The following is a 24857-nucleotide window of genomic DNA, read 5'->3' on the forward strand; positions in this document are numbered from 1 at the left end:
TGACTGAGGTTGCCTTTTCAGCTTCTGTCCATGGTCAATGGGAAGAAAGCAGCAGAGTCTGCTATTCCCTCCAGGCCATGGAGACCAACAAAGTACGATCAGATGAGTCACCCTTGGGAGTCTCTTAGAGGGAAGAAGCCCAAACCTCTCCCTGGATTAACAATGCATTTGTTGGTGGCTGAAGTAAGATGAGCTACCAGCATTTCCTCACAGTCATGATTCACCTCTCTAAAATGTGAGGTCCCCAATGCCCTTCTTTCCTCCTTCTACACCCCAAGGAGTGTGGGAGGGCACATTTCCCGTCCCATTTGCATCTCGGGGAAGGTGACTCCTCTGTCTCCCCACTGACCTCCAGAGCAGGAGGGAGTTGCCAGTGCACACAGCCATTTGCGGTGTGTCTGCTCCAGACAGCAGAGGTGAAGCTTAAAGGGACAACAGCATTTATCTTCAGAGCCACATGTTCCAATGGATTTAAAAAGTTAAAGGCAAAACCAAGTTGGACATTAATCACCTGAAAACTTTTCTGTTACAGCTAGGATAAGTTAGACATCAGTCATCTATCTGCTGGGCAAAGTGTTGCTAGAGCCGCTACTGCTAAGATCAAGCTGAAGTAAATTCAAGCTAAAAGAAGTCTAGAAAAAGCCTGGCAAGTCCTCAGCTCTTGTCTTGCTAACCTAGAACAGGTCTGTGCTCTTCCAAGAGCAATGGCATCACCTTATTTAGTGTATTACAGTATACAGCTCTCTGGGAAGCGACGTCCTTTCATGCCCCTGCTGGTGACTCATAGATGACCCCTGGAAGGAAGGATCCTAGGCCCAATGGAAATAAAGGCTATGACACACACCTTTTGGCTTACAGAAGCTTCACTGTTTATTGGGAAATGAATCGGAGACTTTGCCAACATGGAGTGAGAGCCATGAATTCAGGGCCCTGGGGCAGGAGGGAGTACACTGCATGACTGGTTTGCTAAGGAAAAGCTCCTGCAGTTCCACCTCCAACATGCTGATAGTTTTCAGATCAGTCTTGTCCCACATGAATTCTCTTGGACTTTATGATGGGCTGGGTCTGATGTAGATGAGAGTTTTACTTCCGAAATTATTGGTTTGCATGGCAATGCAGATGTGGGAGTTCTTGACACAGCCTCGTCTTTTGGGGTAAAGCAAGGAGGTCAGCAAGTGGGGTGCAGCAGGAGTCCTTCATTGGGAGCCACTGCCGTTGTGCCTGCTGTTGACACCTCTAAACGCTCATCTTTTCTGGTGTGCGCAGCACCCTCTTGTCAAGACAGAAACTATAGACTCATAGAATCGTTTAGGTTGGAAAAGACCCTTAAGATCATCGAGTTCCACCATTAACCTAACACTACCAAGCCCACCACTAAACCATGTCCCTAAGCGCCATCTTTGTGGAGGCCAGTAGCCCACTTTGGCAAAGCTAAATTCAGGAAGCGCAACCACTGGGGAATGTGATGCTTCCTTCCCACTCCCATCTCTGCCCAAACCAAACCCACTGGAGGCTCTGAACTAGACGTTTTCTCTTGAGGAGTTAGTTCAGCATGATACAGGTTCAGCCCAGCTAGTATAAGACATAAGCAGTGAGAATTCATCTCTAATGTAAGACCCCAGCTGGTAGCAACAGTGGTAGCCCAGCACGGTAGGTGAATTTAGGCTATACTTTCTGGCCCTTTTTAGCTCTGCAGGTGCTGCCGGTCTGTAGCACAGGGCATGTGTTGAGCTCAGAGCCTGAAGACGCTTGGCTCCACGGTGGTCCCAAGGAGGGTGTTGGCTGCCTCCAGGCACTTGTCCAGCTGGGACACTGCAATCGGTGAGAGACAGGGGCACTAGGGCAGTCCAGCAGGAGGGGGGGTCCACAGATGGAAAGGAGAAAGGGGACACAGGACTCCTTCATCTGTCCCCAGGAAATTGTGGTCCTGCAAAGGGGTGAGGCAGGTCCCACTGGAGACAGAAGGGAGGAGGCTGTGCTGTGGGGATCAGCTGGAAAAGGATCCTCAAGACTCACCAGCTCGGCTGCATAGCCAGGTCACAGCCTTGGCCTCCAGCAGCTCACAGATGTCTCGGTAACACTTGTCATTTCTGTTCAGCCAAGTCACAGCCAGCACTGTGGCCCAGATGCTTGGCTCCAGGACCTGTAGGAGAACAATGACTCAGACCAGCACGCAGTGCTGAGCATCCTCCCTGCCCCATCACTGCTTCCCACCCCTTCCTTTGTGGCTTCTGGTTTCTGATCCATTCATTCCTCTCCGGCTGCCCTTGGGATGCCAGCGTTGCCACCAGCCAAGGGGTTCCCACTGTCCCAGTGGGACACACTGCTACCGTAAGAGGTTCTTCCCTTACCTCACCAGGCATCTTTCCCTTGATTTCAGCCTCATCGACTTCCAGCACAGAGGCCAGGCCTGAGCCGAGGGCCCAGGAGCCATCTACATTCTGCAGTGCCACCAGCTCCTGGCACTCAGCAATGTCTTTGGTGGACCAAGGCCCAAAACTTAGAAAGCGCAGAACAAATTCCTCGGGATTCACATGCTTGAGAGAAGAAAGAGGTGGTGGTGGTGGTTTACATGCTGTGGGAGAACACGCGAACAGGAGGGTTGGGCCAATCACAGAAAGATGACCCTTCTCTACTCCCCTGTGCAATGCCCCAGAACTTTGTCTCTGCTCTTCCTTTAGGCAGCCACCTGCAATCTAAGCTCCTTCCTGCATGTCCCCAAGCAGTCCCATCCACAGCCCTTTCTGGACACCCCTAACTCACCCCCAACTTTGGCCATTGCCTCTTCTCCTGGCATTCCTGCCCAGCCATGTCCCAAGACCTCTCTTGACAGCCCCCCAACGCTTCTTATCCAAATGTGTACTTATGATCCAGCACCACCCCTGTCCCCTCCCTGGGTGTCCCTGAGCTGGGTCTCATATTCGCTGAAGAACTTTCAGGTTTAAGGGTAACTAAGGGAAGGGTTAAAGGCAAAATTCATTCGTTTCCATGCCACGGGCAAGACATGGCAGCATAATCCTCCTGTAAGGTGTTAGATTATCCCATACCTTTTGAGCAAGCCCCCTGCTGGGACAGGTGAGCAATGCCATGGGTGAGTCGACGGAGGGCAAGCCATGATGCAGACACTGCTGTCAGCCAGCCAGGTGGGACCCAGATTGCCCTACGATGGCAGGAACTGCTCATAATGGAGCCACGAAGCTCAATGGTCTGGCAGGGGATGAGTGACTGGCGGGGCGGCAACAGTGCCAGGGGCCCTTTGAGGGCAAACAGGGAAAGGGGCTGGATTAAGCACATGGGAAAGAAGCACCTGGTGGTGATGGGCCTTACCCAGTGAGACTGGGGGTGCCCTGTGGCTGGGGTTCCAGCTCCAGTGGAATGAGAACAGCCCATGGAGCTGCCCCACCAGCTCTTTCCCGTGAGTGTCTTCCCTTACCTCGGTACCAGGTGACCCTCTGTGATGTGCGAACCCCCACGTAGCTGGTAAAGGGGCAGATGATCCCCGAAGCGAGGCTGATCTCGACTGCGCGATGCCTGGGTTCATCCCCTGACCCACTCGCAGCCTCTGGCAACAACCTCTTCAGCAAGCATCTTGCGGCCAGGCGATGCCCAGCCAGCCTGGGGACAGAGTGGGGTGAGGCCTGACCACCTGGCTTGCCTCCATGCTGGAGAAAGGTGGACAGAGAGAGAGCCTGGACATCTGGGTTCTCTCCCTTCAGGGGTGAGGATGGGCAGAGGGAATGGACAGAGGATGGACAGGGTCCTTGTCTGTCTGGAGGGAAGTGATGCCCAGGTGCCTGGGTCCTGCCACTGTGGGGTCAAAGCAGGGAAGGAGGGCATGCTTGGACACCTGGGTTCTCTGCCAGTTTGGGATTGCGTGTGGAAGGTGGGAACGCATAAGCTATCTGGGCCCCCTCTCAGCTGGAGTCCATGTTCGAAAGGAGGGGATGCATGCATCTTCCCTTGGGACGGGCTCTCACCGGCCATCTCCCTGTGGGCACAGTGGGAATTCAATCGAGTGACTGACATCCTGGCCGTCCAGGCTGTACTTCAAGGTCATGACCCCCTTGGCCACCGTTGTATCCTGGGAACACATGGGAAGCTACTGAAGGTTGCTGGGGACACAAGATGGTTACTGGGGGATTTGGAGAAGCTACTGGAAGATTACTGGTGGTTACTGGGAGGCTATTGGGAGGTAGCTGGGGGTGACTGTAGTCCCAGCTCTCACCTGTGCCTGTCCGTGGATCTGGGCATAGAGAAGGCTGTGTTGACCCTGAAAGATGGACTGAGGGGTGCCCCCCAGCACCTCAACCTCCAGGCCACAGGGCAGGGTCCAGCTCAGAGAGACTTCCTCAGCTGCTAGCTTGAGGGCCCGCTTCAGGCACTTCGACACCTGGGGACAGAGGGCAGGACACTGCAGTTCGCAGCTCCACCAGGGTTCAGCCCATGGCCCCTGGTGTCGGGGTTCCCTGGGGGACAGTGGAATGTGTGGGGTAGCCTGCACCAGCTATGTTCCCTGGGCACGGCCAGGTCTGTGGGTTATAGTGGGGCAGAAGCCCGGGCACCTGGGTTCTCAGTGGGGTGGGGCGGTGGGGTAGAGTCAGGGGAAGCCTGAGTGCCTGGGTTCCTGGGGCAGCCGAGTCTCGACTACTGTGTGTAGGCAGTCCAGGTGGTGGGGTGCTTGGAAGTCAGTGCATCTGTGGAATAGAGGGGGATCTGCCAGGGCTCCTGGGTTCCTACCACTAATATCATGCTGTTGTCAGAGGAGACGTAGGCAGCTTCACCTCCCGTCTCGCTGGCCAGGGCTGTAGCTAAGGCAGCGCTGTCCTCAGAGAAGCAGAAGGAGAAACACCTATGGGGGAAGCAGGGAAAGGTGTCAGAAATAAGAGCTGGAGGTGGGTGCAAGGATGCTGGGATAGAGCTGGAGAACACAGGCTGGAGTTAAAGCTGGGGGAACAAAGCTGGGGTGCAGAACAAGGGCGCAGGAGGAAGAGCAGGGAGTAGAGTGAGGGACTGGGGTTGGAGCTGGGGTTAGACAGGGAGCTGGCAGAGGAGAGCTGGGACTTGGGGCAGAGCTGGGGTCAGTCTAGGGGGGCTGGGGCAGAGCTTGGGTGCACATCAGGGTGTGTAAGCCCTGTGCCTCAGTCTCCCTGCTCACTCTGTGAAGGGTGCCTTGGCTGTGGCAGTAGTAAGCAGAGTTCCACATGGGGGCTTGGCACAGGAGAGCTGTGCAGGGTGGGAAGGATCTTTGGGACACTGGAGGGACCCAAGGATTGGGACAGGCACTGGTGAGCCGGGGCCCTCATCAGGGGTGGAAATGACTGGACAATCAAAGGGTGACTGGAGGACTGGGGGCAGAGCGTCCCCATTACCGGTGGCTGTTGCGGTGGCGGCAGACCTCAGCTGCGATGGCTTCCTTGTCGGGGGGTGGCCCGGCCATGAAGATGAAGAGCTGGGAGACAGGGGACATGAGCGGTGAGGCCCTGCACAGGGGCCCCAAAATGGGGAGAGCAGGCCCCTGAAATGGAGAGAGGGGCCCAGGAGAGAGACCCCCTGCAGAGAGACTACCCCAGGGGGAGATATCCACTCAGGGACAGAAACGCCCAAAGGTATAGACCCACTTCTCCATTCCCCCAGACCTCGCGGCGTCCTTCTTGTTCGCTTGTGACCACCACATACCTTGGGTGGCTCCTTCCACCCCCACTCCCGTCTCCTCTCTCCCCCTGGGACACCTGCCCCTCCACCCCTCCATGCCCCTGCACCCAGACCTGGCGCGTATGCCCGCGGGGGCGGGAGGTGTTGTAGATTGAGCGGAGGGTTCCCAGCAGGTTGGTGTCACCCAGACTGGAGCCGGCGGAGGGGATGCGCCGCATGGCCTCGGTCAGGTTGTCCTGAGTATATTCAACACTTTGCCTGCGGGGGGCACAGCACGTTTGGAGAGCACGTTGCTCTATGCCGGCCCTAGTGCTCCCCGAGACCCTGCCCCATAGCACTTCCCACAGCTGTGCCCTAGGGTCCTCTGCAAGACCCTGCCCCGTACCAGTTCTTGAAGAGACCTTGCTACATAGTTCCTACAAGACTCTGCTCAACAGAACCCCAAGAGGTGCTGTCCCATAACGCCACAAAGATCCCGTCTCCAGAATCTGGCCTTGCCCTCCAGCACCCAGTTGTGCCCTCCAGCACCCAACCTTGCCCCATACCAACCAGCCGATTTCAGAGCATGCACACCTGCCCTCCAGCATCTAACCCTGCCTCACAGCACCCATTCCAGCCTCACAGCGCCCAGCCATGCCCCACAATATCCAGCCCTACCCACCAGCACCTAATCCAGCCCCCTAGTACCCAGCCTTCCCCATGTTTGCTCACGGGTAGATGCCCACAGAGCTTTCTTCATAGCAGTAGATGTTGAAGTAGCAGCCCAGGGGCAGGCTTTTGAGAAGGAAGAGCAGGGAGTCCTGTGGAAAGACACAGCAGGCAGGTCTTGGGAGGCACTTGTGGGGGGTACAGAGGCCTTTGCCCATAGTCTGGTCCTCCTAAAGCCTCTGGGCTCCCCTGGATGACCCAAGCCAGTGCCCTGAACTCACCATGGCACTTGAGATATTTCAGGATCATTTCAGGCCCCACCAGTCCCCCCTCACATCTCTGTCCCTCCATAAATGCCTGCCCTGGCCCGCTCCCCCTCAACCTGCTCCTCCACCCCATCCTGGTCCCGGCTCTGCAGGAATACCTGTGCATGCTTAAGAAAAGTGGTGTCCAGGAGGAAGATGAACTCTCCAGACAGGCGCTGCCCAGGCACTGCCTCAGGGATACTGGGTGCCAGCATCACCAACACCATGGGGTCACCAAGCAGGGAGCCTGGAGGAGGTACGGGGTGGGATGAAGGCCAGATAGGGACCCTTCTCCTCCTCCTGGTTCTGATTCTCATTGTGCTTTCAGCTTCCACCATCCCAGAGCCTCCGATGCCCCACGTTGGTACCTCAATACCCTACTGTACTGCCCACTAATTACACAGCCCAATGCCCCATGTATTCCAGCCCACTGCCTCCAAAAGAGCTACCCAGTGAGCCCTAAAATAGAACTCCCCGTATGCATCCTGCTATATCTGATACCTCACAACAGTGTCCCCAGCACCCCACCCTGGAGCGCCAGGACCCAGACTATCCCATCTGAATGCCTCCCTTTCCCATCCCGGTGTCCGATGGTATCTCGCCCCCCAGAATCCCCGGTGTCTCCCCGTGCCCCAACGCCTCCTGCAACCCAGAGGTGCCTCCGTGTTCCCTCCCCAGCTGCACTCACCTGGAGGGGCTCCAGGGGCTCCCTTCTCCACCACAGCACTGACTGCAGTGGGTTCTCCAAAATACACCAGCAGCTCCAAATCATGCCCACCTGGGGGCCTGCCAGCCAGTGAGACCTGGTGAAGGGGTGCGTGGTCATGCACGGGAGGAGGGGACCAGACCCAACATTGGGCCAGGAGCACAGGCACTGATCCCAGTGCATCCCCTTTTTCTCAGTGATGACACCCCTCCCCGGCTTCCCCCAGGATCCTGGCACTCAGGAGGGCATACCTGTGCAGTGCTGCGGTCCCGGGCAGTGTAGATCAAAGGGGTGAGGGCGAAGTTGGCCTGGACATTGGCCACTCCACGGGGTGACTGCAGGCTAGCAGTGAGCAGCAGGCTGTAGGGCAGCTTGCTGGTGAGACAATTCCAGGCTGCAAGGAGAAACATGGCACTGGGGAGGGCAGAGGCTCTGCCTGCAGGGGCCGGGGGGGGCAGGATTTGGCATCCATATATAAGACATATGGAGAGAATGGGGGGCTGTCAATGAGGCGCATGGAGGGGTCCATGAGTCTGTTTACGGGAAATGTTTGTGGATGCCCTCATGGGGCACAAGGAAGGATATGTGGGTCTGTCCAGGGACTGCATGGGGGAAAAATGTGGGTCCCCCTGTGGGTGCAAAGGGAAGTTGCATCGGGCCTGTTTGTAAAGTACATGGGGAGTCTGCGGCCCTTCTGTGGGGTGTGTGGCTGGGAGGGCAGGTTCCTTGTGGGGTCACTCACCATAGTGTTTTGTGTGGGGATGCAGTGTGGGTGGCAGCACAAAATGGGCTGCTCCATCTGGCTCCCGTGGCAGCTCTTGGACATAGCGCAAAGTCACGACCACCTCCCTGCCAGGGGGCAGGGTGCCCAGAAAGCAGGCAAACACCTCACCCGGACAGTTAGACTGATCCTGAAGGTATTTCAGATTCTCCCAGCCCCCTGTAGCCTCATGCAGCTGCTGGGCCTGGGTGGAAAGGGGAGGAACAGAGAGGTGATCACCAGGCAGGCCACGGGCTGCTCTTCCCATGCCCCTGTGGGGGTTCACCCATTTGTCCCTGGATGCTGGTACCTCATCCCGCAGCATGGCCTGGACCTTGGCATCCTCACTGCAGGCCTGGAAGGAGTAGATGGCCATGTGTGGACCCAGGGGGAAGACGAAGAGGACTTCTCTGGAGACCTGACTTTTGTTCTGGTAGATGAGTTCGGAGGCCACGTCAGCCACATAATCCTGGATAGCAACATCCACCACAGCACTACACAGAGGCACTGTGGACAGGGGTACGTGGAGCCACTTCCCCAGCAGAAAGGATCCTGTTGCTGTTGGGAGACAGGCAACCTGCCCATCAGCACACATGAACGACGCAAGGAGGTGATTGGGGCTGCTTCAAGTATGTGGCTGTTCCCACCCTGGAAACCAAGACTAGCTGACCAATGTTACTGAGAGTCTAGTGTGAGCCTGCCATAGAACGGTGTCTGCCCCCCGGCCCCCAGCTTCCCTTTTGCCCCATACCTCTGTTCCCCACCCATTTCCTGTAGAGCTCTTGACCATTCCCATCCTTGTTTCTCTCTGGGAAGACACAGTCCAGATATTTCCCTCTACAGCTGCCTATCCTCCTCCTTTCCTTGTCCCGCTTTGGGCACATCCCCCATCCCCCAAATGTCCCTCAGCTGTCCAATCCCCAGCTCACTGTCATGGCTGTAGGATTTTTCTAGAAGTCCAAAGCTCTGACGCCACATTTCTGGAGACCTGCAGACAAGAAGGGTCTCCTGTAAGAGGAGAGAAGCACAGAAACCACGAGGCAGCCCCTATTTGGTGACGATTCCTTGCCATTTCCCCAGTCCTACACACATAGCTGGAAGGCCCAACCCACCATGTACAGCCAGAGCAAACCCAGGGATTCAGAAATCCCTATCCATGAGCACCGGGATGTCGTCAGGAGTATCTCTGCATTGAGGAGGTCTGCACCACATCCCCACCATGGGAGAATCCTGAAGAGAACTGAGGGATAGCGAGGGAAGATGGAGAGAAGAAGGTGTGAAAGCAAGAGTGGATGGATGAATGGATGGATGGATGGATGGGGCTGTATTGGGATGAAGAATACGTGGCTATCCACCCATGGCTGGATGGATAGATTGGCAGATGAGGTCCATTTTGGGACAGATGGAAGCATAGGTGGACAACCAGAGAGACATAAGAATTTTTGTTGAAATGGATGAATGGACAGGTGGAGGGGTCCATTTTAGAAGAGATGAGCGGGTACCCATCACAAACAGTATTGTGTGAATGTAGCTGCGCAAGAGAGAGAGCACGTGTGAGGCTATCTTCATGGAGTAGCTTGCGAGGGCAGGTTGAAAGTCCAGATAATAGGGGGGAGCATGACGGAGAGAGAAAGGAGGCCAGGGTCAGGTATGCCATGATTGCAGAGCAAATCCCGGAAAGGCACTGGGCGGAGGGTGTAGTTCAAGCGATATCTGGCGGTCTTCCGGCCAAGTGCCGGGAGGTGAAAGGGACCACCCTTCACCCCAGATCCATCCACATAAATCTCTCTGGTTCAGACACATTTACCTCAAATTCCCCAGTTCCCGCTCTGGGGTGACAGGGTGGGAAGCACCAGAAAAATCCCCACCCCACCATCATGCTGACAGGGTGGGCAGGCAGAGCAAATAAGGTGTAAGTCCTCAGGGGAGTAGGGGTGAGGGATGGACAGGGCGATGGATTGGGTAGGGACAAGCTCTCCCCGGTGAACAGAGAATAAGGAGAGAATAACAAAGCGAAGCACAAACAAGCAGACACTCACCGGAATCGAGGCCAGAGTCAGCAGGGACGAACTGACAATCAGATGGACGGAGGGAGAGACGGAAGAGGAAGGGGGAGAGAGAGTAAGAGGCAGACGGGTGAGGTACGGGGGCAGAAGGGGGAGGGATGGAGAGAGAGAGCAAGAGGTGTTCGGGCAGCCGGGAGGATGCGGGGCTGCGTCAGCAGAGGGATGGCTGCGGTGGCGAGAGAGAGAGGCGGAGGGGCAGGCGGACAGACGGACGGGAAGGCAGGGCCGGGGGGGCGGAGACACCCCCCACCCCCACCGGGGTGGCTGCAGACCTCCTCCCGAGCACCCGGGCGCCCGGTTCCCTGGGGGCGGCGGGGGCAGCGGGGATCCGGGATGCCTGGGAGCCTGTGGGATGGGGAGGGGAGAGGGGACACCCCCGGCGGAGGGGATCTGGCCGGGGCCCCTGGACCCCCCTCCCCGCCTCGGAAGCGAGAGCGGCTGCAGCCACGGGAGCGTCCGCGCCCCCTGCCCCGGGGGACGGGGAGGGCGTCCTGGGCGGGGAGCGGCGACCCCCGCCGCCGCGGGACGCTCGGGCACAGCCGCGGAAGGGACTGCAAATCCCGCAGCAGGACCGCTCCCGGCCAAACGGAGGCTGCCAAACCTGCCCCCGCCGCCCAGCCCTTCTGCTCCGGCCTCGCACCCGATGCAACGGGCAGCAGCTGCCGAGGGCCCCCTGCAAGCGGGGCGGTGGCTTCTGTGTGCCCGAGGCGGCGGCACTCGGCCCTCCACGAACCCGTCCCCCTGCCAGGCCTGCAGCACTGCCTGCCGGCTTGGAGGCTGGGCTCGGGTCCATGCAGCGATGAGTGCCAGGCTGTTAATGGGGCGGTGGACTGCAAAGAAGCAAAAGCCACACGCTGGCCCGCTGCGGAAGGGGAAGAGTTGGCAGACGAGCTCGTACTTCTGTACCCACTTTTGACACGGGTGTTTCCTCTCATCTGCTGCATTGGGATGCTCTGTCTCCACCTTCCTTGCGTGAGCCGGCCACGTGCTCCTGCCTCCCTGGCAGCCAGCCCCTGGTTGAGACAACCCACTCCACTGGTGGTCTCTAGACACTCAAGGGGCCAAATGGCATTTGACTTCGGATGTGTTACTCCCAGAGCACACCCTGGCTGTCTTTCACTGGGAGTGTGCGTAGCACTGGACTCGCTTCTCCAGCAAACCTGGGCAGCTTCCTTCGACCTGCCTCTCAGGATTGGTAGGAGTCTCAGACAAGACCACTCCGAGGGCTGTGCCGACAGTGTGACAGCCTCGATCAGCGCAGACAATTCTAGCTGCCTCCGTTCAAATTCTGCCCCAGTGAGTCCCGCCTCATTACACCCATGGAGATCAAGTTCTTTGGGGAGGCGGGTGAACTGACATTCATGTGCTGCTGGTCGACGTGGCCCATGACTACCATCAAGACCTGGTGGAACACCCCATGTGGTCTCCAATAGTCCTGATGCTTGTGAGCGAGCAAACGAGTCCCAGGTGTAGATGCTACATGCTGCATTTGAGCAGCTAAGGAATGCTTTCCTGCCTCTTGGATCTTCCTTTCCTCACCACAGGTGAGGAGTAAGTGGCACACTTGCTCAAAAAGTGCCACAAATACTGAACTGCTGACCCCTTAACGTAGCTTCACCTTCCCAAAACTTCTGTCCAGCTGGGTTGCATACTTGAAGGCTCTCACTGACTCTTGATGGCGACCACTTAGGGGCTGTGAATGGTTTTGAGGTGCTGGACCTCCAGCATCTCTCTTCTGAGCATCTCTGGAGGATATCAGACCCCTCAGGTCTGGGCCTCTTTTGAAGTGCAAAGGAATAATACCTGGTTTTAGTGTGGCGTAAAGGTAGTCTGCTCAGATGCTCACATATTTTCTGTCCAGACAAAACAGCAGTCTCTTGTATCCAGAATAGGAAGCAGCCAGGTGACCGACCCAACTGGTGACAGTGGTGCAAGGAGTTGCCACAGGGCTGGAGGGCAGCTGTGTGCTGCTGCTGAGGGGATTATTGTAGCTGTACAATAAGCTGTACCCTGTATCAGCTGTACCCTCCTGCCTCTCCCACACATAGATGCTCTGAAGTTCTTCAGTGTTCGCCCTATGCTTTCCTTTGTGAATTCATCCCCGGTAGACAGCAGCTGCGCAGAAAGAAGGGGAACTGAGCTGTGGAGAGACTGTGGCCCTCGGTACAAATCCATGGAAAGATTTGCGGTACTACATTTCCACTGGTTTCTTAAGCCTGGATGGGTCCAGCAGATTTGAATGTGGAGGGCCCTGTCAGGGAGTACCAAAGGCCAGCTGCTCCACAGGCGAAGTTGAGTTGGGAGCCAAATGCAACAGTAAGGTGGGTGGGAGCAGGGACCTCACCAACAAGGAGACAGGATGCGGAGGGGTCAGTCAGAGTCATGGCTGGGTCCAGAGACAGCCGTCAGGATCAGGCACAGTCAGTGGTCACCCAGCAATTCGGGTAACAAGGGGGAGAGGCCCTTGCTGCTTGCTTTCTTCACAGCAGCTCTTATCAGCAAAGGAGCTGACCTTGGACTCAGCCATGTAAACTGCTTAACTTCGCCACCTGAACTCCAGCAGGGGCACACGCTCCAGGCCTTGAGTGTATACATCGTGTGGACTGGCATACGCTACAAGCTGTGTATTCTCATGCTACTTTTGTGGTCAAGCTCATGTTCGAACTTGTGCCATCTACCCAGATCTATTCTGGTGTGAACAAGCTTCCAGATGTGCCCCTTGCCCTCAGCTGGGGGCAGAGGGTACCTGGAGAAGGCTCGTTTTCTTTAAGAAGTCCCACTTCCACATTTTCGGAAGCTTTAGGATTGTAAGAGTTTCCATTCAAATGGCTAGGGAAAGGGAAGGAGGCAACCTAGGGAGAACTGATTTCCTTCTCTCTCCCTTCCAGGCAAGATCACTCTGGCAGGAGGAAAACACAGCTGGGAGCAAGCCTTGCAGGGCCTTTCTACAGGTCAAAGAGATCCTACAGTGGAGCAAATCCCCCTGAGGCTCACTGATTTGGAAGGGCTTAATGCTCACAGCAGCGCATTGCTGCACTGTATCTTAGGGATGGCCCTCTTCCCTGCTCCTTCATGCTCCCCATGCCTTGTTCAAGGACGCCAGCCTGCAGACATAGAGGTTTATCAATTACAGGGTTTGTGTTAGGGAAGAGAACTTCTCTCCAAACACCCCCAGATCACATCTCCCTTTGGGCCTCTTACTCCTTGCCCTGGTCACTGTGGCACCTCTTCGTTACTACAGCCTGCTTCTTGCAGCCCTTTCATCTCCATTCACGTCACTTCCACTGAGGTGTAGTGAACACATACAGAACTCAGGCCAACAATGGAAAGAAACCGTAGCACTCAGCTCTGCATGAGCTCAGGGACGCAAACCGGTTGCTTAATCTTGCTTATCTGGTGACTTTTGGTGCTGCAGAATATTCAAGTCACCTGCATAGGACTGATGTATGCAGCTGCAGGCATCTTGCACCCTTTGTGACAGGGGCTGGAGGCCAGCTGGGACACCTAAGGATATCTCAGATGTCTCTGGGTCCCATTGCACAGGCAACTGAATCACCCTGACTATGTGAAGTAAAGGGTTGAGAGTTGTCAAGGAGCCCGTATGGCAAGCAGAATAAACGACCCAGCAAGAGAAAATAAAAAGGAAGGATGTCGCTATGAGTTGAGGTCTCCAGAGTTTCTAACCACAGACAGCATGCAGAGATAAACACATTTCACTCTACACTGGTCTTTATTATCAGACCTGTGCAAAGATGAGAACAAACAGGAAGGCAAATTTTCCAGTTCTTTTCATTTTATCATTTGAAAAAACCTTTCCATTATTCGGGATACTAGTGTGTATCTGAACCAAAGAGATGCCATGCGGATCTGAGAAGAGATCTCTGGACAAGTCCTACATGTGTGGGTATGGCCAGTGCTCTCCAAAGTATGTCATCAGTGTGAATGCATGGTCATCAATGCCCAGAGAGTTGCTCTTGGCGGGCAGGATTAACTTCTGGGTGTAGATCAAAAGACCGTATGGAGTCTGGTGACCCTTGTTCAGCTTGTAAATAAAGGATGTAAACTTTTTACAGACATGTCAAGCCTGAAACTTGATTTGCTAGTAATCACAGGCCAAAGAAAAGCCTCAGACTATCTCTGGAGTTAACCAGTGGGCTTTGAAACTTTAACCAGAATCTCCGTCGAGTTCCAGAGCTAATAGTCACACAAAAATAAGCAGCTTCTGGCCATTTTGACTGATAATGGAAAACAAAGTAACAGAGAAAACAAATTATAAAGACGAATAGGAAAATTACTTGTAAAGATCTTATTTCAGGTGAAAGTTTTGTTTCCGCCTGTTCTAGTTGTGTCATAGTCTGATAAATCTGCAAAACATATGAGATATTGTGGGTTGTTAATGGTAAATTCCCAAATGCAGAAATGCCAAGGGACACTTGTTATTCCAGCAGGAAAAAACAAGCAGTGGGGCAACTGACCCATGCCATATCAGTTCGAGATGGAGGTTCATGTTTCAGCAGTACACAGGCAGGCAGAGCAGAGCCACAGCCATCTGGAGAAGGTTTATGCACTGGACGACCTGATTCAGGTACAGAGCGAAAGCACTTCAGGTGGGGGGTGCATCATATTGAGGAATTTTTATGGTACCCCTCAAGGCAAATTAAACACGTGTTTGAGCTTAAATATAAAAGAAAAATTTAATGAACCATGCAATGGGCAGAGTCCTATCGCAAGACGCAGTTCTACATGGAGTCTGCCAAGATGCATCACAAGCAGATTCCTTGTATACCCTCGCACCAGCACCAATCCTGTGAGCGGTTGCATGGGGCACCTCAGCCCAGCCATGGGTCCATCCCCCAGCCCAGCTCTGCTGCCCAAAGGTGGCTCCTGAGCTTGGGCCCCGCAGCACTCCCATTCCATGTCAGCTGACCTCTGGGCCAGAAACCAGGCCCTAGCACATAGAATTTACTTTAAAAAATATATAGCTGAAGCAATTTAGCATGGTGATGGCTGAAAGTGCGTCCCTTGGTGCTGACTAAGTTGGAGAAGCAATTCCCATTCTTAAGCACAGAAGTCTAGTGTAATTCAAGTTTGTCCTCCCTATGTGACCTCCAGCCACTTGTGCAGAAGGTGACTTCTGGAGGCCTTGCACCATAACTGAAAGCTCCATACACACGCTTGAGACACCTTAGGCTGCCTAAATCTATACTAGACACTTACGTTTTGACACCTGAATGGTTCCCTGACTGTCTCACCTGAACTCACTGTTTAAACTGAGGAGAGATATGAACCTCCAGTGTCTTTCCAGACAGCTGGTCCAGCTAGACATATGTACGTTCTGATACGTAACAGATAGGTGGTACTGGTGGAGCTCAGGCAACCTGGGAGGTCTTTGAGAACAGCATCCTCCCCAGTGCATGAACAGTTCATCCTGACACTCTGGACAGCAAGTATGCCTACCAGGAGATTGGCTTGCCTCTGCAGGGAGCTCATGACAGAGCTCCAATGCAAAAAGGTGACACACAGGCTACAAACTAAGGATTGGAGACACTGCCAGGGCATGTAGGGAAGGTGTTAGGAAAGCCAGGAAAGCTCACCTCACGTTCAGCTTTGCAAAGGATGTCAAGGGCACAAGAAGAACGTCTATCGCTACCTCGGTTGTAAAAGGATGAACAAGGAAAATGCAGGAAACTGTTTCAACCATTACGGTGTGTGTAAAGGCGACCAGCAGCGTCTGAATTTGCAAGACTTTCTGCGGTACTGATGGAGAACTGTAGAGGGGGCCAAATGATGCGGTCTCGTTCCTATTGTCTGGGGTTACGGTCCCTGTAACAAACAAGCCCGAGTCCCACCGCAACACAGAGGGAGTTTGTGGATTTATTGGCGCCCAGGAGCGAATGAAGATGGCCTCGTTGTGGACAGTCGGAACTTTGAATTCAGGAATGGAGTGAAAACTTACATGATTCACACCCTGGTTGCAACCCGTGCATCTAGAGGGACTCTGGAATGTCCAAGGAAACATCAGCCGTAGTACCGCTGAAATATAAGTGCTGCAAATCTAGACACGTAGCAGAGAAAAGGGTGCCTGATGAGTGGTGTGGCAAGGAATGTCTCACGGGAATGTGGAAAGAGCCGTCTTCTGGAGGTGTTCCTCTCTCTCCAGGACTGTAGCTAGAGCCAACATGACTACTTCAGATTTACATATCTTCTTTGTTGTACTGTAGATTGAAAAGATAATTCTTAGGCCGGTTCTTGTGGTCTAGTTGTGACCACTACAGCAGCCAGAATGGAATTAACTCCGTTTAGCTTCTGGAATTCATGCAAATCATTATACAGACCTCTGGGTTGCCTAGTACAGCTGTACAGAGCTCATTTCACATGTCCAAACATTTGAGGTGCCCTGGGGTACCTGAGCATTCTCATCAGGCTGCTGTCCCAAAAGTGGATTTGTTTACCTGGTGTGCAAGCCAATAACACACAGAGTCGAGGTATTTTCAAATTAATTTCATTGATGCACATGAATGGGTGCTTGTCTCAAGGCAGCACACACTTGTCTCAAAAATTCCCACATTTATATACTTAAGGAATACATATTCATTATTATTTCCCTAAATGATAGGTTCTTTCGTCTTCGCCTCTCATGTATATTAGTGCACAGACTCTATCTTCTTCCTTCATTGTCGTCTTTTGAGTAGGCAGTATCATTTGAGTAAGTGGTATCATTTGAGTAGGTGGTCAATGAGTCAGTGCTCACGATCTCCCCCTTTTTTATATTACCTTTTACCTCCTAATTGTGCTTGTCAAAGACATCAGTGCAGGCCCTAAGAAACGAGCACTGGGTCCTACCTAATTACCTTTTACCTATTTCTTACTCTGTCTTGGCAGTTCCAAGCCGTTCTTCAAGGTTTGCTGATCGGACCACAATCCATTACCTTTTCTGACATAAACATCCTACTTATTTACAGAGCCCCATTGTCTAGTAGTTAGTTCCTAAATCCTAAATCATGTCTAGTTATTGTTTCTCTATTTTAAATATTAACTGATGGGGGCCGTACACAGGACTTTAGCAGCTCCCTGGTTATTTCAATCTTATTATATATACGTATTAATTGATAACAAGGCCACTAAAAATGATGTAGAAACTATAAGAAAACCACACACTTCTGAATAGGCAGTTGGATGCCAGGTGGGGTACTCCAGGGCATCTCAAACTATTTGCAAGTCCATATTCTGCTTTTGTTATGAGGTGGACTTGAGGTTTTGCTCCAACGGAGTGAACAAATGCTGATTCAGCGATGGTGACAGGGGATCAGGTGCGAGGGTTCGCCGTGAGTGGCAGGGAGCAGAACTTGGGAAGCAGAGAGGCAGTGCCAAAGAGTCCTTTGTTCAGTCTGTTTTATCTCCTTTGTAACAATGAACATTGCTGGAATGTGTTCTCACATCAGTCATAAGGTGGACTGTTGTAGGTCCTTACTTGAAGCGTGGTCAGAGTTTTGGCAAGAGTTAGTGGGATATGTGGACATCAAGAGAAGCCATTAAGCTCATGGTTTTGAGCTCATGGAGCAGAGAAGGTGATGTTCAAGGTTTCATGTAACAGAGGATGGGGGCTGAGGTGCAACATTTAAGCCTGTACGTGTTTGAACCCAGAGATGGCCCAGACTGAGGTGGAAGGAGGCAGTTGTTAGGATGGAGCCCGTCAGCAGGCTTGTGGTTCATGAATGTGTCAGCAGTGCATGTTGCAGTCGCAGTGTCTTGGCTGATCATTAGAACTGAAGCCTGGAGAGCAGGACCTGTGCATCTGCCAGTGTCTTGGAAGAGCAGGTTTAGAGAGCAGGGCCCATGGCATTTCCTTCCCACATGCTGTGTGCGGGGATTGCTGACTGAAAGGCCCACCTTCCTGGCACCTGGGGATTGCTGTTTGACTTCTGTAAGGGAAGTTTGGTACAGGAGAGGTCTATGGCTTTCTGTGCTGCCTGTAATCAAAGTCTGTGAATTTCTGCGCTACTGAGCCCTGGTGGGAACACATTGTCCAAGCACGTTTCTGGTCTCGCATCTCACACTGGGCTCCATTAAAACTCCAAGTAACTTTTCTTTCTGCTTCTGCCTGTCACTCCTTCAAGGCAACTTGCCAGATTTTGCCACAGCTACAAAGTAATAGGGAGGTAGTACCACATTCCTCAAGGGGCTCATTAAACTGCGGACAGCCATAATGAGCTCCGTGTTTGGTTTTCTGCCACTCCCAGTAGAGCTGTAAGCATTGTGTAGCTAATTAGGGAGCTCCCAGATGTGTTTCAATGGATACATGCAGCATAATTTTCATTTGTCATTTGTTTTAATTATGTATGACAAGAAGAATGGAAATGGAGAAATTTTGAAAGGAAATTAGCCTGGCTTATAGCCTGGTGGGAATCAGGCAGAGAGGGGAAAAGTATCTTTGTGATCAAGCAACGAGTGCCAGAGTCAAACTTTGATTCATGTACTGGGAATAAGACAGTTCTTATTACAGTCTATTCTCTTGTCACTGCAGCCCACAGCGGTGTCAAAGGCTTTATTTGCAAAGCCTTTGTCTGCTCTAATCAGCACTGTCTTTAACTGTTGTACTCACTATGTGCAGAAACAGGAGGAATATTCATCACCATTGCAAAAGAGAGGAAAATTCTGAATTTAAAAAAAGTCACATCTTTTACTCTGGTCCCCTTGAAGTCCATTTTCCTCAGGATATGAACCCTGAAAAGAGCTGGCTCAATGGAGAGATGGACAGGTGACAGAAATTTTCAGAGGCAATTCGACTAAGTAATGTTTAAACAATAGAATGAACAGAAACAAATTAAGGAAAACTGAATGCACATGCAGAAGAGAATGTCATTGGCTTGCCAGATAACTTAGCAGATGGACAGCACAACTGGTTACCAACCTGATTGGCTGGTTCAGGAGTTACAGAGTTAATGAGCTAGAGCTACAGATAGGAACATTGGCTTGGGATGGCTTTTTTTCTCTAAAGTTAACGCCATTTTTCAACATTTCCATGAGGGGAACGTGGGAAGTTATAACAAAAGAAATTTCAAATATGAACAGTGGAGTCAGCTGGAATAGAGGGATGAATTTTTTTGGAAATGGCAAAGTAATTGTTGGAACAGTTCATTTAAAATTCATATACTGTTTATAGCCAAAAGAATGCTAAGAACCATTGTCAGCAAGACAAAAGAAAAATATAAACACGAACAAAACAATAGATAGCAAAGAGGTAAATAGCAATACTTCTTACAGTTGAAAATACATGGATTGTAAAAAATAATCTTTTGGCGAAGTGAGGTAGTATTTCCTTCTGAAGTTTATTGCTTGTTTCTTGCTTTTATTATTAAAGCATTCATAACATTTCACTTTTGTGTATCAGTACTTAATTCAGGGATGGACTAAAGTAGCTTTCTTCTCCAAGCCTTGCAAGTTCTGACCTTTCTAGAAAAGCGCACAAGACTTCAGTCGATGTTCTCAGCAGACTGACTTTTGAGAGAGCCTACATAGGCAGCTTGGACTTGAGGGTGTATTCTGAGTGAACTTAGTGGATTTAGCTGAACTCCACCAAAAGCCTTTCCTACAGTGGTTCCGTAATAGGAGAGCCTGCTGTAATTGCAGTATAGCTAGTCATTCGCAAAGTCCTGCATGTGGAACAAAATAAGCTCCCTCCAGAGGACAGGCTGGAGGCCCGGTGAACAAGGTGTTGAACCTGTCCCAGCAGTGTGCACTTCAGAAGATGAAGGCAGACGGTATATTGCACGAAATAATTTGAAACTTCTTGCTTTATGCCGAAATGCCTCTTGTCGATTGTTGGGGGAGAACCAGGGACGTTGTATTTTCCATTTTCTGTGTTCATTCTCTGGTTTTCTTTTGGACCCAATGCTCGTTTCTTAGGGCCTGCACTGATGTCTTCGGCAGGCACAATGTTTAAACTGCATTTGGGGGCCTACAGCATTTTCTGAAGTTCGGAAAGGGTGGAATTCATGGGATTAGAACTTCAAGGGCAGGATTTACTTCAGTATTAATAAATCTACATTCAGGCATCTATAAGCACATTTCCCAATAGTCGTTGGAGGTCCAGCCAATACAGCCATCTGAGTTCCAGGCATGGTTTGTCTGGTGGGCAGGTAGATTTCTGCTTGAGAGAGAGCTGTCTAGGTTCTACGTGAGGTTTTGGTTTCCTACAGAGAGGTGCCTGATACCCTTTGTGATGTCTCGGGATACTTGAAGACAGCCCAGTGGGGCCGGGCCAGAAGGAGCAGAAAGAGGACTTTTGTCCTTCTGGAGTGACTCATAGAGGCCCACTTGGCTATCCCAAGGCAAGTCCGGTGGCTCTAGATACCTAAATTTTGTCACCTGACTCATTCTCCTAGTGCAACCCAGATTCCTATGCTGTCAATGGCCAGAATGGTTAATAACAATCCCTGTTGTGCAGGAAACCATGTTGTGTTTATACAGCTCTAGAAGTGGAGAAACTTCAGCTCCAACACCTCTGTTGCACTCACTTCTTCCAGTGTTCCCTCAGCCTCATTTCTGTCTTTGTGAATTGAAAAGATGCTTGGTCATGTGCTTTTCCCTGAAAATCAATGACTAAAGATAACCTGCCGTGGTGGGCTTCTCCCAGCACAGGCGGTGGCAGTGTCTACCTTACTGGTTTGCTTTGGGGTAGAGGCGTGATTCAGAAGAGAATCTCTAAATTATCCTCTCTAACTATTATTTCAGCTTATGCAACAGCTTGGGTGGACACAAACTTTTTCATTTTGTACGAGTACTGTGTACATTCACCTTGTACAGTGGAATCTCCTCTCTAGTAGCTGAGCACACACTGTTTTGACCTACCCACCTACTCCTATTGTACTAAATGGGCTCTGATTGTAGCAGAGCTAATAGCTTCTTCAAACTGATGAAACAGTTCCCAGGAAGGAATGACTTCCACCCCCTAAGACATGGATGGTGGGACACAGTCTCTTGTGCGAAGTAAAGATTGACGTGTGCAAACTGTGTAGCACTTATTTGAGCACCTATTCTGAATATCACACAGTGCGTCTGTGGCCCTACATTTATGTGTGTGCCTGTGTAGGGCCTTATTTTTTTCCCCTGTTCAAAAATCCTGAACTGTTATGAGGGCTATGCCTAGTCACAAAAAACCCTCACAACAAAAAACCCCAGAAAACACCCACCCAACAACACAAAACCAAACACAATCACCATAGAAAACCAACCAACCCCCAAACTTCTAAAGCATGGATCTAAGGGTCTGCATTGTAACACCAGGGCTATTTCTTGAGAGCCATTGCAGGTGTTTGACACTGCAGAGCTTACCTGGGTAGTGTTGGATGACTGTGTAGAGCAGAAAGAACAAAACCTGTTCCAATCTTATTCATGTTACCTCTTGAAAGGGATTCCTGGTGTGATCTACTCTACAAACATGCTTTTGTTTCACTCCAGACAGAGGGAAGATGGAGACAACTAATCAACAGTCAGTTCTACCCTGTGGATATTCAGGAGACCTGGCTCCAAGGGAGAAGAGGAGTGTTTTCTGACATTCCTAAAGAAAATCCATTTCTTTCTGGGAAAGACAAACCCCAGGAGAATCTGTAGGGAAGAATCTGTTTTCACTAGGATGGGGGAATAAGACAAAGCACATTTTCCTTTTCTAGGTCTTCTAGTAAAAACTACCAATTCTTAGCTTCCATCTGCTGGTGAAGACACCCCAATGTAGGTGTCTTCATGTGTTCAAAATATCTGTAGTTACTTTATAGTCAGCGAAGAACTCTTCATTACAGGGGACAGCATGATTCAGCTGCATGGTCAGCATGGGCAAGAATCAGGTGAAGATGAGGATACTTAACTCTATGTATCCAAATGAAGATGGAAATCAGGCATTTAAATCTTCATTGTTATCCTTGCAGGTCCAGTTAAAACAGTCATAGGAATAAAATAAAATAAAATAAAATAAAATAAAATAAAATAAAATAAAATAAAATGGTGTCTAAGAATGACAGCATATACCCCTGCACAAGTTTCTGGAAGCTAGTAAATAGCCCTAGCAATATATGTTGACTTATTCTATGGTCTTGCTGACACACCCACTCATGGTTTTCTAAAGGTAACTACTTACCCAGCCTTTCAGAAACAGAGGCATCACAGCATCCAAGGGGAGATCCTGTGGGTTTCCAGTACCATCTGGGAGCCATCTCAGGATCCTTACACAAATTCTAAATCCAGCCCAGTTTTCACATCCTTTCTGTCCTTTCCGTCCTCTTAAACCTCAGCAAAGTATTTGCTTTGCAGCTGTAAAATGCTTTAGGGTATTGAAATACGGAGATTTTTCTCATCTTGGATCATCTGAGCGGGACATGGCTGCATCAACACTGATGACATCGGTGATGGACCGAATGGACTGATTCCTGACCAGCCCTGACTAGCCTGACTTGTGTCCCTCTTTCTGTCTCAGACTTTATACCTTTATTGTTTTTTCTTTCTTGAATTTTTGAGCTTGCAATGATCGCATCTCAATAATTCCACTTCTGTCTGTAATCAGACAGTACTCTACTTTTTTTTCTTTACATATACTTCCTCACAGCTCTTTTGTAGTTGTCTGAGCCATGATTACACAGCTGTGCCGTAACACAGCCATGTCTTAGAACCTTGATACACTGGTAGCTGAATCCTGGCTAGGGTGGGGGCTTACAGCAGGGTCTGCAGACATAGGGTTACAGCTGTCTCCCCTGATGGCCTGGTATCTTCTGAGCATCAGTGCTGTCCCTCTATTTGTTTAATATTAGAGTCCGGTATCAGGCCAAGTTTCTGTTTACACCCCTACTTAGGGGGTTAGGCTACAGAACGAGAATACCTAAGCTCTTCTTAGTGGCAGTGTTTGTGGCTAAATGCTATCTTACCATCTTCCATGGTTAATGCATGATGCCATTCTGCTCTGTAGCCAGGTCTTGAGCTGTGATGCTTTAGCTTTATGAAACAAGCCAGCTGCATTAACAAACATTTGACAATTCCATGAAAATCTATTATTTTAGTACACTAAGAGTTAAGTTGTGAGAGTCCCTCTCTGGCATAAGCCTATTCAGATGCAATTTTATGTGTGCACGCTATAAACCAGTATATCATGCAATAACTTTAAATACAGAAAAATACTGATGCTAAATGCTTGCTATTCAGTGGTAGCAGCATTTGCATTTGCATATCACGTTCTAATGCATACTTCACATAAATTTGTCACATCTTGTTGCAAACATCAGGGACCTGTACAAATACCAGTAGTTTGTAATAATATCATCAATTCTTTTCCTATCCATTGAGCAGCTGAGCAGCTTGCCCTATTGTCAGTTACTTCATTCACAGAGCACCAAACCCCTCTCATTCTATTTTTTTTTTTTTAAATTAACTAATATCCCCTCCAATAACCTACAGGTTTCTGAGATCTTTTGCTGTTAATTTGCTTACTACCCTTTGGTTTCATCTTTTCCTTCTGGCAAATCAATAAACTTTATATTTGAAGTGAAATAAAAATAAGTTGGAGAAGGTCCTGGGTCAAGATAAAGACCAGGAGATCACTTATTCATTACCATCATGGGCAAAACAGACTCGACTTGGGGAAAATTAATTTAATTTGTTGCTATTTAAAATGGAGTAGTATGACAAGAAACAAAGAAAAAAACTTAAACACCTTCCCCCCACCCCCACTTCTTTAACAGGTTGCCCAGAGAAGTTCTGGATGCCTCATCATTGGAAGTGTTCAAGGTCAGCCTGGATGGGGCTTTGAGCAGCCTGATCTAGTGAAAGATGGCCCTGCCCATGGGTGGGGTGTTGGACTAGATGATCTTTAAAGGTCTCTTCCAACTCAAACCATTCTATGATTCTACGACTCTATGATTCTTCCTAGGCTCAACTTCATTCCTTCATTTCCAACTCCTCTAATTCCTCATGCCTCTAAGAGGCACAGGGGGATGAGGAATGGGGGCTGTGGTCCGTTCATAACACTTCGTCTATGCTGCTTTTTTGTCCTCATACTTTTCCCTGCTCCAGCATGGGATCCCTCCCATGGGCTGCAGTCCTTCAGGATAAACCTGCTCCAGTGTGGGCTCTCTACAGGCCATAGTTCCTTCAGGGCATATCCACATGCTCTACCATGGTCTCACCTATGAGCTATAGTGTGGATATCTGCTCCAGCATGGTCCTCTTCACGGACTTCAGGGAAACACCTGCTCCACTGCGGTCTCTCCCACAGGCTACAGGGGAATATCTGATCTGGTACCTGGAGCACCTCCTACCTCTCCTTATTCTCTGACCTTGGAGTTCCCAGTATTGTTTCTAACACTTTTGTTTTCCTCACTCCTCACTGTTGTGCAGCATTTTGCCCTTTCTTAAATATATTTTCAGGGAGGCACCACCAGCTTCACTGATTGATTCAACTCTGGCCTGAGGTGGTTCTGTTGTCAAGCTGGCTGGAATCATCTTGTCTAGCATTGTCATGGTTTAACCCCAGCCAGCAACTAAGCACCACGCAGGAGCTCACTCACTTCACCCCCCCCGCCCCCAAGTGGGATGGGGGAGGAAATTGGGAAAAGAAGTGAAACTTGTGGGTTGAGATAAGAATGGTTTAATAGAACAGAAAAGAAGAAACTAATAAAGATAACACTAATAAAATGACAACAGTAATAATAAAAGGATTGGAATATACAAATGATGCG

At 50.6% G+C, this 24857-nt stretch overlaps 1 protein-coding gene across 3 annotated transcripts; it reads right to left on the minus strand.

Annotated features, from left to right (window-relative positions):
* Positions 1–469: 469 nt before the first annotated feature.
* On the minus strand, positions 470–10355 carry LOC128140675 (von Willebrand factor A domain-containing protein 5A-like). 3 transcript variants are annotated; one of them, XM_052784895.1, is made up of 18 exons: positions 10111–10355; positions 9001–9059; positions 8382–8629; positions 8054–8276; positions 7563–7705; positions 7294–7408; positions 6725–6852; positions 6364–6452; positions 5766–5910; positions 5370–5449; positions 4738–4849; positions 4226–4390; positions 3978–4081; positions 3434–3615; positions 3048–3254; positions 2352–2575; positions 2017–2143; positions 470–1837 (listed from the first exon to the last, which is right to left on the minus strand). In XM_052784895.1, the coding sequence occupies exons 2-18, from the start codon at positions 9047–9049 to the stop codon at positions 1548–1550; spliced, it is 2631 nt and encodes an 876-aa protein (XP_052640855.1). In that variant the 5' UTR covers positions 9050–9059; positions 10111–10355; the 3' UTR covers positions 470–1547. The 3 variants fall into 3 exon arrangements, with proteins under 3 accessions (XP_052640855.1, XP_052640857.1, XP_052640856.1); XM_052784896.1 differs by having other exon boundaries at positions 1607–1812; XM_052784897.1 differs by lacking the exons at positions 5766–5910; positions 6364–6452.
* Positions 10356–24857: the final 14502 nt, after the last annotated feature.

The sequence above is a fragment of the Harpia harpyja genome, chromosome 4 (genome assembly GCF_026419915.1).
Source record: "Harpia harpyja isolate bHarHar1 chromosome 4, bHarHar1 primary haplotype, whole genome shotgun sequence".
Taxonomy (NCBI): domain Eukaryota; kingdom Metazoa; phylum Chordata; class Aves; order Accipitriformes; family Accipitridae; genus Harpia; species Harpia harpyja.